This window comes from Hyperoodon ampullatus, assembly GCF_949752795.1.
Source record: "Hyperoodon ampullatus genome assembly, chromosome: 17".
Lineage (NCBI taxonomy): Eukaryota > Metazoa > Chordata > Mammalia > Artiodactyla > Ziphiidae > Hyperoodon > Hyperoodon ampullatus.
In genome coordinates, this window is record NC_136930.1 from 12,444,640 (window position 1) to 12,459,441 (window position 14,802).

The window sequence follows — 14,802 nt, forward strand, 5'->3', positions numbered from 1 at the left end:
TAGAATGGCATGCCGGAACCTCATTTTAAATAGATGCCAGTATAAGAAAACAGATATTGTATTCTAATGAAATATGTCACGTTAATTAAAATGTCACATTAATTAAAATATTTTTGCTGATGTACACTTTCTATTTCTCTACATAGTAAAACAATACATGTTTGTAAAACGTTTTGAATCAAAGTAAAACTTTTTTCTTTCAATCTATTTCATAGTCAACACCTGTAGGGCAATATCGAAAGAGATGATAGGGAAGGCCAGAGGGGTAAAGGGCGATGCATTTGGTTTTTGTTAGAGTAGATAATATGTGACTTGTTATTCTCCACCCTGTTTGGTGGCAAGGTGAGTGGAGGCCGTGAGGAATGGTGCTGCAAGGAGTAAGATATGATTTCTTACAGGCCTGTGAACCGCTGCCTTTTGGTCCCACTCCCCCATGTTTTACTAATAATAACTAGTGAAGCTAAATAACAAATACTAACATGCAGTGACTTGAATTCTGGTAGTGCATTTAGAACTTGATTTTAGTTAAAATTTTATTTTTAGTTTTTTTAGAAAAGAATGTTGACTTATTTGTACTGTTTTTAGTTTTTTTTGAATGGCCAGTGGATGTACATGGTTATGCCCTGTCAAGTGCTCCCTCCTTCATCTGTCTAGCCATTCATTTCTTTTCCCCAGAAGCACTTTTACTACTTTCGTGTACTGTTCCAGGGTTAGTCTATGCATTTATAAGCAAAAAGCCAGAGTTATCCTACCCATTTGTGAAAAAAACCTTTTTTACACAAATAGCAGTATTCTTTATACATATTAATCTAAAACTTTACTCTGTTCAACTGTGTGTGCGTGTAAAGTCCTAGAGGTTTTTCCATGTTAATCCATAAAATAGCTGTCTAATTCTGATTACTTCTGTCTATCTCATTATATAACTGTAGTCTAATTTACTTAACTAGTCCTTTGTTGATGGACATTTGATGCTTCTAATCTCTTATGACAAAGAGTGCTGCAATGAATATCCTTGTATATATGTTATTTTCCACACATGTGAGTATAGCCATAAGATAAATTCCTAAAAGGAGAACTAATTACTCAGTCAAAAGGACGTGAATATATATATATATATATATATATATATATATATATATATACACACACATACATTTTTTTTTGGTAGACATTGCCAAATACCCTTCCACAGAAGTTGTACCCATTCACATTCTTAACAGGAATGTATAATATTGCCTGTCTTCCTATAGCCTTCACATTTTATTCTCTTTCTATGTCTTTTAACACACAGAACTGTGATGTTTAATAAAATTATAAGAATGGGTCAATGGGTCTAAGTTGGATGGTCAGAAAAGGTGTTTTTAAAAAATTTTTTAAATTTTTGGCTGCATTGGGTCTTCCTTGCTGTGTGTGGATTTTCTCTAGTTGTGGTGAGCGGGGGCTACTCTTCGTTGTGGTGAGCAGGCTTCTCATTGCAGTGACTTCTCTTGTTGCGGAGCACAGGCTCTAGGCGCGTGGGCTCAGTAGTTGTGGCTCGCGGGCTCTAGAGTGCAGGCTCAGTAGTTGTGGCCCATGGGCTTAGTTACTCCACGGCATTTGGGATCTTCCTGCACCAGGGATCGAACCCGGGTCCCCTGCATTGGCAGGTGGATTCTTAACCACTGCACCAGCAGGGAAGTCCCAGAAAAGCTGTTTTTCTTTAAAGTGTCATTTGAACACAGATAAGTAGAGAAAAATACATTTGAAGAAGAAAACTGGAAACTGTTTCCTTGATCTGAAGAAAAAATTATTCCAAAATAGCATCCAAAAAGAGTACTGACGTATAGTAGGTACTCAGTAAATTTGTTGAATAACTTCTGTGCCTCTAATGAGTTTTGTTAAATTCTCAGCGATATAATAGGATGGTCTTATTTAAAGTCTCATAGTGGTGATAAGGTATATATTTAAATGGCATTTATCTCTGTGATTCATTTCAATATATGCATCTTTTAAAAAAATGTCGCTTAATTGGTCGTTTGGCTAATCACTTGCAGGTTGTATGGAGAAGTAAATACAGAATATACATTATTAAAGGCAAATTTATTCCTTAAAGTGGAATTCTAAAATTAAATTTAGAAAACATTTAAAAGAAGGAAAAAACAACATTAGTCCTCTAATTCCAGCATTTTGGTATATTTTCTTCCAGTCTTTTTTTCCCTTGTGTTAGTATGTAAATGTATATATATCATACACACATATCTGTCACATGGAATTGTCATTATGTTTTATAGAATTGTAATCACAGTGAAAAAATAATTATATAGCCAGAACCAGACTCAATATTATAAGCTTTTTGTTATTTTAATTTTATTAAATTTTTTTTAAAAAGTTTTGGCCGTACTGTGCAGCTTGTGGGATCTTAGATCCCCAACCAGGAATCGAACCTGCACCCTCAGTGAAAGCACTGAGTCTTAATCACTGGACTGCCGGGGAATTCCCTTCTTGTTGTTTTTAAATGAACTTTTAAATCAATTTTTATGGCTTCCTAAAATTTCACCAAATGGGTATATATTAATGTATTTAACCATTGCCCTGTTGTTCAATTTTGGGTTGTTTTCAATCTTTTATTGTTATAAATCACATTGTGGTCAGCAACTTTTTCTGTTTCCTTATAATGTGTTTTCAAAATGGAATCCTGAGACCAAAGGGTATGCACAGGCTTAAGGTTCTGCTTTGACTTGCTTCTCTTTTCACTGTTCACGTGTACTGATCTGATCTCTCCCCGAAGCTTCAATTACTCTCGATGTGCTAAGGACCCACAAGCCTATATGTTTAGACTAGACCCTTTTCAATACTCCAAGCCTGTATCCAGCTACCTGCTGTACATCTTTCCCTAGATTTCCACAAGCACTTCAGATCCGTTGCTCCAAACTGGACTGATATTTTCCACCAAATCCTTACCTCTTAGTAGATGACAAATCTTGGTAGATGACACCTCTATCCACCAGTCAGACACTCCAGCCAGACATGAAATCATCCTAGACTCCTGTCTCACTTCATCGTCTACCTCTCACTGGGGTCCAGTGAATGTTGCTGTTTCCACATTTCTCGCATGTGCCTTTCCTCTCCATTCTTGCCTCTCCCTCCTGGATGAGCGTCCTGCTATAGTTTACTAACCGGTCCTTTGCCTGACACTCCCGCTCAAATGACGCTCGGAGGTCAGCCATTTTCTTCCCAGCTTTAGAAGCTCTCAGTGATCCTTCCCTTTGAAAGGCCCCCAATTATCCAGTGTTGGTCGAACTTTTCCATCAAAAGACTCCTGAGAGGCAAAGTCAACATAGACTATAAGTCCGTAACGTCTTTGAAATCTTTATTTTACTTTAAAAATTCATGTGAATTGTCTGGTCTACTTAAGTATGTATTTGTGCTTGTTCTAACATAAAATAAGAATTCTCCTTCTGAAACCTTCAAATGAAATTGATATGCCCCGAAGGTGTGCTATGGCTTTTTGTGACTTTTTCTGGGACGTGATACCATATGCATAGAACCTCAGTTCAGTTTGAAAGGCACGGCTTCTAGAATAAAATCCGGAGAGCCCAGCAGAGCACTGTATCTCGGCCTGTCCTTCATGAACTATACGCTGGGACCTCCTCCTGTCTCATCTGTCACCGGTCCTTCCAGCCATCCTGTGTTCCAGCCGCACAGGGCCACCTGCCATCCTCACAACACCCAGTCTGTTTCATGCTGCATGTTCTCCTCAAGAACATACCTGTTTCCCCTACCAGGAGTGCCCTCATGACTCTCAGTCCTTGCTCTGTTTACCTTCATGCCCCGTAGTTCAGTCGACCTGATGACAACTATCGTTTTAATATTCAAATCTGCTATTATCTCTTCTGTGAAGACTTTTCTGACTTTATCAAGTAGAACTGGTTCCTTCTTGCTTTATAGCCCCACTGTACCATGTCTTTACAGATCTTCCCAGACTTCAGTGAGGTTACATCCAGATAAACCCATCATAAGTTGACAATATCGTTGTTGAAAATGCATTTAATACACATAAAATACAGGGCATCATGGCTTGCTTAGCTTAGCCTACCTCGAATGTGCTCAGAACATTTACATTAGCCTGCAGTTGGGTAAAATCATCTAACACAAAGTCTATTTGATAATAAGTATTGAAGATCTCATGTAATTTATTGAATACTCTACTGAAAGTGAAAAACTGAGTGATTTTCTTGGTACAGAATGGTTGCAAGTGTATCAGTTGTGTGGCTGACTGGGACTCACTGCCACTGCCCAGCATCACAGGAGAGTATTGTACTGCAAATCACTGGCCCGCGAAAAGATCAAAATTTGAAGTACATCTTCTACTGAATGTGTATCGCTTTTGCACCATCATAAGGTTGAAAAAATTGTAATTGGAACCATCATAACTTGGGGACCATCTATATATGTATATATCTCTCTCTATACCATATGTATTTCTACGTAGTATCTATAACATTCTGTTCCTTTTTTTCTTTCCCTTCCTTTCCCTCTTTCTCCTTTCTCATCCTTCTCTTCACCTACTCAATGATTTTTAAACACCATGAGGACAGGGAAACAGTTGAATTTGTCTCTGCTTGCCAAGTGCCTAGCCTAGTGTGACAAATAGAATGCATGGGGTACCTTTTAATTTTTTTTGAATGAATGGAGGAATGAAGAGCATTTTTGATGTGCGGTCAAACTGCTTTTTAATGCCCCCAGAGGTACATGCTCTCCCAGTTTTACCATTGGTTCTAGATTAGGTTATCACATCAAACATTTTTGGGAATAATTTAATAGATGAAATGTTACCTTGTTTTATTTTAATATCCTTTGATTACTAGGAGGTGGCCCACTTTACCATATTGCTTTATTTTCATGAATTATGACTTTTTAAAATGTCAACTTCTAGAGTCTTGGAGTTTTTCTTTACATTTTCCATGGGCTCTTAAAATTATTTTTATTATGTAATGTTCGATACTGAAGTGTATATACAAAAATGATAGTAAAACTTTCTATGCTTTATTTACTGCAAATGTATTTTTTTTTCTCACATGGTTGCTTATCTTTACTTTGGTTCCTTTTAAAAAACAAACAGTTCTTTATATAAGAAAGATACATTAACATTTAGAATTCATTGTGGTATATGCCATGGTTGTCTAAAGATGAGAATAATATTCTTAGGTTAGACTTTTTATTATATTTTGAAATCAATGCTTTCAAATGGAAAAGTATAATTTGAATCCAAATATCTGTCCTCAACAGTCCTTTTAGCACAGAGCCAGAATGATTACCTTAAAAAGTTCATTAGGTCATATCACTTCTCAATTCAAAACTCTCTGGTGATTTCCCATCCCAGGCAGAACAAAACCCGAAGTCCTTCCTAAGGTGCTGGACCTATATCAGCTTCCTTCTGGCTACTTCTCTGACGCCATCTCCTACCCTTCTCTCCTCCCTCCTCCTTCCTCCCTCACTCAGTTCCAGCCATGCAGCCCTCCTTGCTCTTCCTTAAACTCACCAAAGATGCTCGCAACTCACATCCTTTACACTATTGTTCCTTCTACCTGCTCCTTCCCCAGACCTCCTTCACGCTCAAGTCTCATCTTATCAGATGAGATCGTCTTCCCTATGCCACCTAAAACAGTTAACCCACCCCCACCATGTCACCCTTTATTACTTTCCTGGCATTATATTTTTCTTCATAGCATGTATGACAACTGACTTTGTTTTTGTTTACTGCTGTTTTCCCAGTAACCAGCTCAGAAAATAGTAGTTGCATATATGAATGAATGAATTTAGTTACTCATCTGATAACCTCTGAGATGACAACTATATAAAATGTATTTGGTATTTTTTCTTAGGTTGTGAAAAAAATCTTTTTTTCTTACAACTTAAAAATACTACCATCATTATATCAGTTATTGCTGTGGTTTAAATGTTTGTGTCCTGCCCCCCCTACCACCAATTCATATGTTGAAATCCTAATGCCCAATGTGATGGTGTTAGGAGGTGGGGCCTTTGGGAGGTAATTAGGTCATGAGGGTGGAGCGCTCATGAATGAGATTAGTGACCTTCTCAGAGAGGCCCCAGAGAGCTCCCTAGCACCTTCCATCAAGTAAGAACACAGTGAGAAGGCATTACCTATGAACCAGGAAGCCCTCACTAAACACTGAATCTGCTGGCACCATGATCCTGCACTTCCCAGACTTCAGAACTGTGAGAACTAAATGTTTGCTTTTTATAAGCCGGTCAGACTCTTGTACAGTTGACCCTTGAGCAACACAGGTTTTGAACTGCATGGGTTCACTTATATGTGGATTTTTTTCAGTAGTAAATACTATAGCACTACATGATCCCTGGTTGGTTGAGTCCCCTGATGCAGAACCTCTGATTTGGAGGAACCACAGATACAGAGGGCAGACTATATGTCATACTCAGACTTTCAGCTGTGCGGAAGGTCGGCACCCCTAACCCCCATGTTGTTCAAGGGTCAACTGTTTTTTGTTATAGCAGCCTGAATAGATGAAGATAGTTATTTTGGGGGGCACCTAATAATTCCTCCTGACCGCTAGGGTTCTGAAGTTCACTAGGATTTTGTGTGGCTTGGGGAATGCTGTAGTTTTCTGTGGTTTGTGTAATTTGGGAAATGCTATACTAGAAGACAGTGTGAAGGCAAGGTGACTGCCCATGTGTCTCATGTCATTATTCAGCACATCACAGCTTTGCAAACAATTATAAAAAGTGGTAGATAAAAAGAATATCACTGTTTTCTTATTTCTGTATGTAAGAAGAGCATTCAAAAGAGATTGCTTTAGGAATAGAAAAGTTACTTCAAAAGGAGTTTTGATTAAAAATAAGCATATAGATTGAAAGGAAATGGGAATCTGAAACAAGGAAAATATTTAACATTAGTGATCCAGAAGGAAGATAGTAATGCAGTAGTGCTTATGTGAAGTTAAAAACAGAAACAAGGACCAAAACATTCAAAGTGATTAGATACACATGAAATTTATGAAAATAAAAAATTATATGACTTGTCAAATGCAAATGATACAGCTGGAGGAAAATGATCAGAGAGATGTAGTTTGTTTTTGGTGAACTCAGAAATCCAATAATGCTGAAGAGCAACCAGCATAAGGGAACAAGAATTAGCTGATAAAAGCTTTAGAATCCTTACTCGTATGTCCAGCGTAAGACTAGAGGTCTCCTACAGATTTAGCAGCATGGGAGGGTTATCTGCTGAAACAGGTACAATAAAATTACTGGCCTTAAAAATCATTGCCAAATGAAAATCCAGTAGCTCAGTGTCCCAGGAGCCAAGGGAGTAATTCTGTCACATCCATCATGCCTCACTTCAAAAATATCATTTTCCTGTATTACTTACTTCAGTGATTTTTGAAGATGAGCTATTTGTAAAAGGTTTTTAAACTTTGTAACATCATTTTCAAAAGCTTCAACAAAGATATTTGTTCATGATGTTGGAATAGATGTTATAAATAAAGATATTGTTATTCACATGCAAATTCTTACATATTTACCCAGAAGAATGATCAGAGAAATAAAACAGTATATCATTTTGTGTACACATACACCCACACAATCAATACCAAACATTATTTAATCTGTGGTTACAAAAAGCTCAGTTTTAAAAGCATTGGGTGTGTTTTGCACAAGAAACATGAAATGTAAAACAGGGAGATGAAGTGAGTTTTGCATATAATCAGTATCTGGGTTAGGAAAAAATGGATTTAAAAGTGATTTTACAAAAGATAAAATAAAATAGCTCTTTTTAGTGGTGGATTAGCTTGAAAATATGTGTTTGAATCACGAGAGAAGAAAATGAAAGTTTTTGTATTTCCTTGAAGTCTTAGAGGGATTTGCAGTTTAGCCTTGTGATCGTCTATCCTGGAAAGAATGAAGGTGCTCAGTGCATTTGTTTTAATTTAAAACTGGGTTTACGTGTAACATGTCAGAATCACCCTTAGCAGAGGTGATGGGGATCTTAAGGGTCTAGTTTGAGCACGTAGTTGATGTTTAATTCATCACTCTTAGCCCAAAGTTATCCAACTCTTGTCCGTAAATCTCTGATGATGTAAATTCACTTGCACTCCTGTTGTGAGTTCCTCTGGAAATTCGATGTGGAATAGGTCTCTCCCTGAGCTTACCTGGAGGCCAGACTCAGCACTTCTTCATAGCCCCAAATAGCAGACCCAACTGTACAAAGCCTTAGTAAGTAAAGTAGCTTGTACCGAATATGAACAGCGGTGGTAGTTATGGAATACATACTGAAGAGAATTTACATACTTCACAGCAAAAGTTAATTAAAATCCTCACTAGACATCCTGGAATTCCAAATCCCCTTCTAGATATCCTAGCAACATTACCTCTGTTTTCTTTCCCTCTCCTTGCCCCCAGTTCTCTGAAATTCCCTATATCTTTATTGCAATTCAGCCCAGCTTCTTAGCTAGAATAGCTCTCTAAAAACTAAAGCCCTTCAGCTGGAGGAACTCTTCTTTCCTCTGGAGGAACTTTCCTTTTTCACTGGAAAGCAGGCCAGTGAACTTCTCTTGTACTTTCACAGGCATTGGGTGGAAACAACCACTAGGTAGTAGTTTCCCTTTTCATCTCAGGTGATCTAGCAAAATATTTGCCCAACCGAAACAGACCCCTCTTATTTTGATAGAGTGAGGGAGTACTGAGAGGAGAAGGGCATATGTGGAGAGGGGCATATGTGATTGGGCTCCTAAAAAAAATAGAGTTTTCTCCATATTACATGTAATTTACAATATTAGGTAATTGAGTGTTTTAAAAAGAGTAGTTGTATTTTAGTAAATGCCTAATTTGGTCCTAAATGGTAATTAAAATTCTTTATAACAGTTTTATTGAGCTATAATTACATCCCATAAAATTCACTCTTTTGAAGTGTACAATTAAGTGAATTTTAGTATATTCACGATCATCACCACTATCTAATTAAAAAACATTTTCATCATTCCCCAAAGAAACCCCCTTATCCATTAGCAGTCACTACTCCGTCTCCCTCACCCTTGGCAACCACTAATCTACTCTGTCTCTATGGATTTGCCTATTCTGGACATTTTATATAAATAGAATCATACAATATTTGTTATTTTGTGACTGACTTATTTCACTTGGCATATTTTCAAGGTTCATCCATGTTGCTGCATATATCAGTACTTAATTCTTTTTTATGGCCAAATAATATTCTATTGTATGGATATACCATATTTCATTTATCTGTTCATCAGTCGATAGCCATTTGGGTTTTTTATACTTCTTGGTTATTATGAATAATGCTGCTATAAACGTCCATGTACAAGTATTGTATAGACACATGTTTTCATTTCTTGTGGGTCTATGCCTAGGAATAGAATTGCTAGGTGATGTGGTAACTCTCTGTTTCACTTTTGAGGAACTATTAAACATTTTTCCGAAGTGGTCACATCATTTTACATTCCCACCAGCAAGTATGAGTGTTCCAATTTTTCCCACACCCTCACTATCACTTGCTATTGTCTGTCTTTTTTATTATAGCCATCTTAGTGGGTGTGAAGTGGTATCTTGATATGCATTTTCCTGACGGCTAATGATGTTGTGCAACTTTTTATGTGCTTATTCCCATTTGTATATCTTCTTTGGAGAAATGTCTTTTCAAATCATTTGTGCCTTTAAAATTGGGTTGCCTTTTTATTGTGGTGTTGTAAGAGTTCTTTTGATATTCTGAGTCCCTTATCAGAATATATGATTTGCAAACATGTTCTCCCATGTGGAGGTTGTCCTAATAGTAATTTACGTTCAGGCAACACTTGAATTATTCACCGATTGAAGCTTAGTACGAATATCATCCAAACCCTTTGCTTTTCTCCTTGATTTATTCCAATTTGGAAAAATCTGTGCTCACAGTGCCCTCTAAAAAGAGTGCACAGAGGAAGGAAAAAACAACCATACAGCGTCTAGCAGAGAGTATGTGCTCAGTTAACTTTGGTAAATGAATGAATGACATTTATCTATTTATTCTTGGTTCCCACCACTACTCTGACTTGTTGGGTTCCTCTGCTGGGCTTTCAGAGCAATTATATGTATTTCATGGCCTGAAAGCCCCCAAGGGGAGTGCTGAAGTATTGGAAAAATGTTCCTGTTTCCATGTGTGTGCTCTAAGCTGTCTGCCTACTCCACATTGAATGCGCTAAAGCTTCACGCTGTCATATGAGAGTCCTCAGACTTTTTCATGATTAAAAGCAGTTTCATGATCTCCTCTTTAAGTCTGAGACTCACCAATTTCAGAGAAAGAAATATTTGTTTTTGTCAGTTCAATGTTGACTCTATAGTGTTTTCAGTGGTCCTGGGTATTTCTATATCAATTATATTATGGATGTTTCTTTGGAGGTTCACTTAGGGATTTCATTTACTTCAATACACTTGATCTAAGAGTGGTTCCCTCAGTGAGGTTCGCTGTCCCCTTAACCAGGCAAGTAGCTGTGGGGAGATGGATTTGATGCTGTGAGGGAGGGAGTCACAGCTGCCTGCCTGTGAGGTCAGCTGAATCTATTTAGGAGAACTTGTGGGGAAGGAGATGGGCCTAGCCAGGCAGTCTGCATTCCTACATCATTTACAACGGTCTATCAAGGTCATTTTTGCAACTGACATTTGACAAAAATCCCCTGTTCATCTTGAGTGCTGACTCACAGGAAGAATCAGAACAATTCATAAATGGGGAGAATCAAAGGAATTCCAGTTGGGACCACAGTTTGGAACTAAGAAATTAAAGAAGGTATATGTATGAAGGAAACAGGCTGGGGAAAGGAAGAACAGAGGGAAGCAAGCCACTACTTTGTAACTGTATATAAACAAGAGTCTAGCTTTACACCGGCAGTGCTGGCTGGCCTGCTAGTATGACTCAGCTCAGTTACCATTCCTGGTACTCAGGTGATTGTGTGTATCGCGCCCATGACACACCTATGGATGTGGGTACTTGCCAGCTAGTGAAACGGGACACATAGTTATGAGCATGCAAAATGGCCCCATCTCAGAGATGGACAAAAGAGAATTTTTAAAAAGTTAGTGGTGTCAGGGAGTTAATTTGAACAAGTTTGCTGTCTCAGTCCAGGCTGAAGAAAAAAATTTCTCAATCTAAACAGCCATCATTAATACCACTTGAAGGCTTCCCTGGTGGCGCAGTGGTTGAGAGTCCGCCTGCCGATGCAGGGGACGCGGGTTCGTGCCCAGGTCCGGGAAGATCCCACATGCCGTGGAGCGGCTGGGCCCGTGAGCCATGGCCGCTGAGCCTGCGCATCCGGAGCCTATGCTCCACAACGGGAGAGGCCACAACAGTGAGAGGCCCGATTACCGCAAACAAAACAAAACAAAACAAAAAACCACTTTATAGTATTTATGCAATGCTTTTCCTTCTCTCATAAGTGCAAACACTTTAAAGCTTACCTCGTGGCTCATCATCACAACCCTCTCCTGAAGGAAAGAGGTAGCTTCACAAACAACTGACCTGAGGCTCAGAGGTGAGTTGACTGTTCTGGAGGGTGGAGGAGAAGGGTTGGGTCACTGAGATGTAGACCCCTTTTTGGAGCTAGGACTGAATCAGTCCTTAAACAGATATAAAGTCCTTTAATTGCCGTAAGAACCCTATGAGGTGGGTATTATTATTAATTTGGCAGATTGAAGAAAATCATCCAAATCATTGAGCTAATAATGGTAGAATGAAACCACATATCTGTCATATTCTAGAACCATATTGTTTCTGCTCTACCATATTCTGATTTACCAATTCTAACTGATTAAAGAGGTTGCCTGGAGGGTTCTGTGGAAGCAGTCTCAGCCACACGCAGTTATTCCACCTGGTGCTGGTGAGGATGGGAGGAGTGGCATCGAGTACAGAACCAAAGCCTCATAGAAGGAGGGCTTTTGTCATGGGCTTCATTTCTAAGAGACTCACGGAAGACTTTCTATTACACAAGGGTCTATACTTTGAGGGCGCTAAGGAAGGGCACTGAGAAAGGGCAGCGCCTTAGAAATGCACGTGGGTAACACTTCTCCTTTCCCTCTCCGCTGTTGCCAAGTACGATAACTAGCGAAGGAAACCAGAATATGTCACCCCCAAATATGCCTCTTTGACATAAAAATTATTTCGAGTCCAAGGCTATTAAGCAGCAGGAAATGCAGGAAAAGCTCTCTCCACCCTCCCCTTTTCTGCCTAAAGACAGGACATAAATTCTCCTACTGGAGACAAACTCTTAACCCAGAGACAGCACCACAGGAATCAGCAAACAAACCTCCCTGCATTAGTTACCTCTCATATATTTACCTTCCTACAGTTGGCTGCCTTTGGAAGCCTAAAACTGTATTCCTTTGTACTATTGTTTCTCTACAAGTTTATTGCTCTTTGTGGAAGATACTATATAAGCTGGTGTTCTAAGTTGCCACTTTGAGTTACTTTTCATGAGGTTTCTTCCATGTGACATGCACAGCGCACATTCATAAACCATTTTTCTCTTGTTAATCTGTCTTTCTGTTTAAGAGCCCCAGCCGAAAACCCAAGATGGGGAGAGGTATACTACCCATCTTCTATGCCAGTTATGGCTAATTTTCTGTTTCTCTCTTTCTCTTTTGCTACTACCTGCTTCTTTATTTTGCCACAAGAGTTTCCTTCCTTAAAATGACATCCTCTCCTTCCTTGAAAGGTAACTATTATGAAACATGGCATGTAGTGGAAATACATTCGCCATGTGAGTGGTCAGTCAGTGTATGATTGGCAGGTTGGTAGATTCTAGACAAGGATTTGGCAGCTCTGATCATAGTAGACAGATGAAGGCAGGATCAGTGTTACCCTCAGTGAAAGGATGAATACATTCCACTGGATTTATACCACATACCACAGTTCCTGTTTTAGTTTCTGAATGACAAATATTCCTTAGTTTTCTGCTTTTACATCTGTGTTTAAATTGTCAATTTGCAGGATTGGGTTGACAGATTTAAATCCTTGATTCTTTCATATTTTTATAAAAATGCTTTCATTTTCATTTGCAAATTATAGCTACAATGTACAACGTAGGAGGTTTTCACATACACAAAGACGTCAGTCTTACATTGGAGTCCCAGTGGGCTCATCATTTTTGAGAGTGAAAGATATGGATACCTTTGGATCTGAACCCCTATTAATCCCCAACTTACCGCACCATTTCACCCTCCAGTTTCGATTGGCATCCACTCCACGGCAGCGAAACCTTGAGTTCCTTGACCTTGTTTTTCTCCAAAATCGATCCTGGATGTAATTTAAAAAAGAGGTGCAGAAAAAACACTTAAGAGGTTATTCCCATGCATTTTAGTAGCTCAGTCAGTGAATGAATCAGAGCACGGAGGGGAAGGGAGAGTTCCCTTGGGAATAAAGTCCAGGGAGTAGGAATAGGACAGGATTACCATCGGAGACTCAGGTTCATGCTCCAGTTTCTGCCACAAACTTTTCTGTTACCTTCTCTTGCCCTCATTTCTTCACAGGCAAAATTGAGTGAGCTGGACTGGACTAGTGATTTTTTCACAATTTATTTAAAAGGAGAAATCTTTATTTACATGAAATCTTAGGCAAAGCCAAACATATAAAGGAAATCAAAAGGTTGCTGCTATGCTGGGGAAGGGAGTGGAAGTCTCCTTTGTAGCTCTGGAAGCACTAGGCTAGCTGCCCACTGAGCTTCTTTCCTGTTTCAGCACTGTTTTCCATGATTTTTTCAGTTGGATAGGCAAAGTGACTTACATTGGTCCAGCTAAAATGGTATCCATCAACGTTAAACACAGGCATGATATAGAAATACAGATGATTCAACATTTTTCTCATGGTTGGGTCACTCCTATATGTTAGAAGAGCCTAAAAGACAAAGGTGACATTTTTCTTACAAACTGATCCCAAATACAGATTTGGAAAATAAATATGAGAAATCCTTTTTATCCATGGGAAATACCAAATATGTTGGGTTAAAAAGTAACAAGCTAGGGCTTCCCTGGTGGTGCAGTGGTTGAGAGTCCGCCTGCCGACGCCGGGGACACGGGTTCGTGCCCCGGTCGGGGAAGATCCCACATGCCGTGGAGCGGCTGGGCCCGTGAGCCATGGCCGCTGAGCCTGCGCGTCTGGAGCCTGTGCTCCGCAACGGGAGAGGCCACAACAGTGAGAGGCCCATGTATCGCAAAAAAAAAAAAAAAAAAAAAAAAAAGTAACAAGCTAATATAAACTATACTCTTTGGCATCACATGTTTTTTCTTGAGAATTTTGTCTCAGACTGCTTTTTACTGATAACATTTTAGCAAAGGTGGCAAAACAGATTAATTGGGCAGCCTCTGGCAGTATTTCAGATCTCGCTAAACTTTAGGATGATTAAGAAAGCAACAATTTAGATATGCTTTTGTATAATCGGTCCTTTTTAAGATTCCATTCAATTGCAGACAAAACAATTACCTAAATATTTTGATATCCTTACATGATACATCATAACACAAGCTAGTTATGTCACTTAATTGTTTCTGTCTAGTTGGTAGCAGACTCAAGTCTTGGAACTTACTGCACGGACACTCTATTCTCTCCTGACTTTCCTATAAAAAGTTTAATGGACAATTATTTATTGTGTCACCTTTATCGTGGCTCCTTTGAAATCTCACTCTTGTGATTGGGTCTGACCCCAAGTCTGAAGATTCTGCACTATTTGTCCTCAAAAGAAGAGCATTGAATGTGCTAAGTTGAGTTAAGAATACAAACATTTTGAAATACCATTCCTATGTAAT

The 14,802-nt window shown here is 38.9% G+C and overlaps 1 protein-coding gene across 1 annotated transcript in view; it reads right to left on the reverse strand.

Moving 5' to 3' along the window:
- CPA6 (carboxypeptidase A6) overlaps positions 1-14,802 on the reverse strand; it is a gene marked incomplete at both ends in the record, with an annotated part of 265,762 nt that overhangs the window by 28,203 nt on the left and 222,757 nt on the right. The window contains 2 exons of the mRNA XM_079722632.1: positions 13,207-13,297; positions 13,784-13,894. Coding sequence (XP_079578758.1) covers positions 13,207-13,297; positions 13,784-13,894 — 202 coding nt within the window. The remainder of the gene's footprint in view (positions 1-13,206; positions 13,298-13,783; positions 13,895-14,802) is intronic.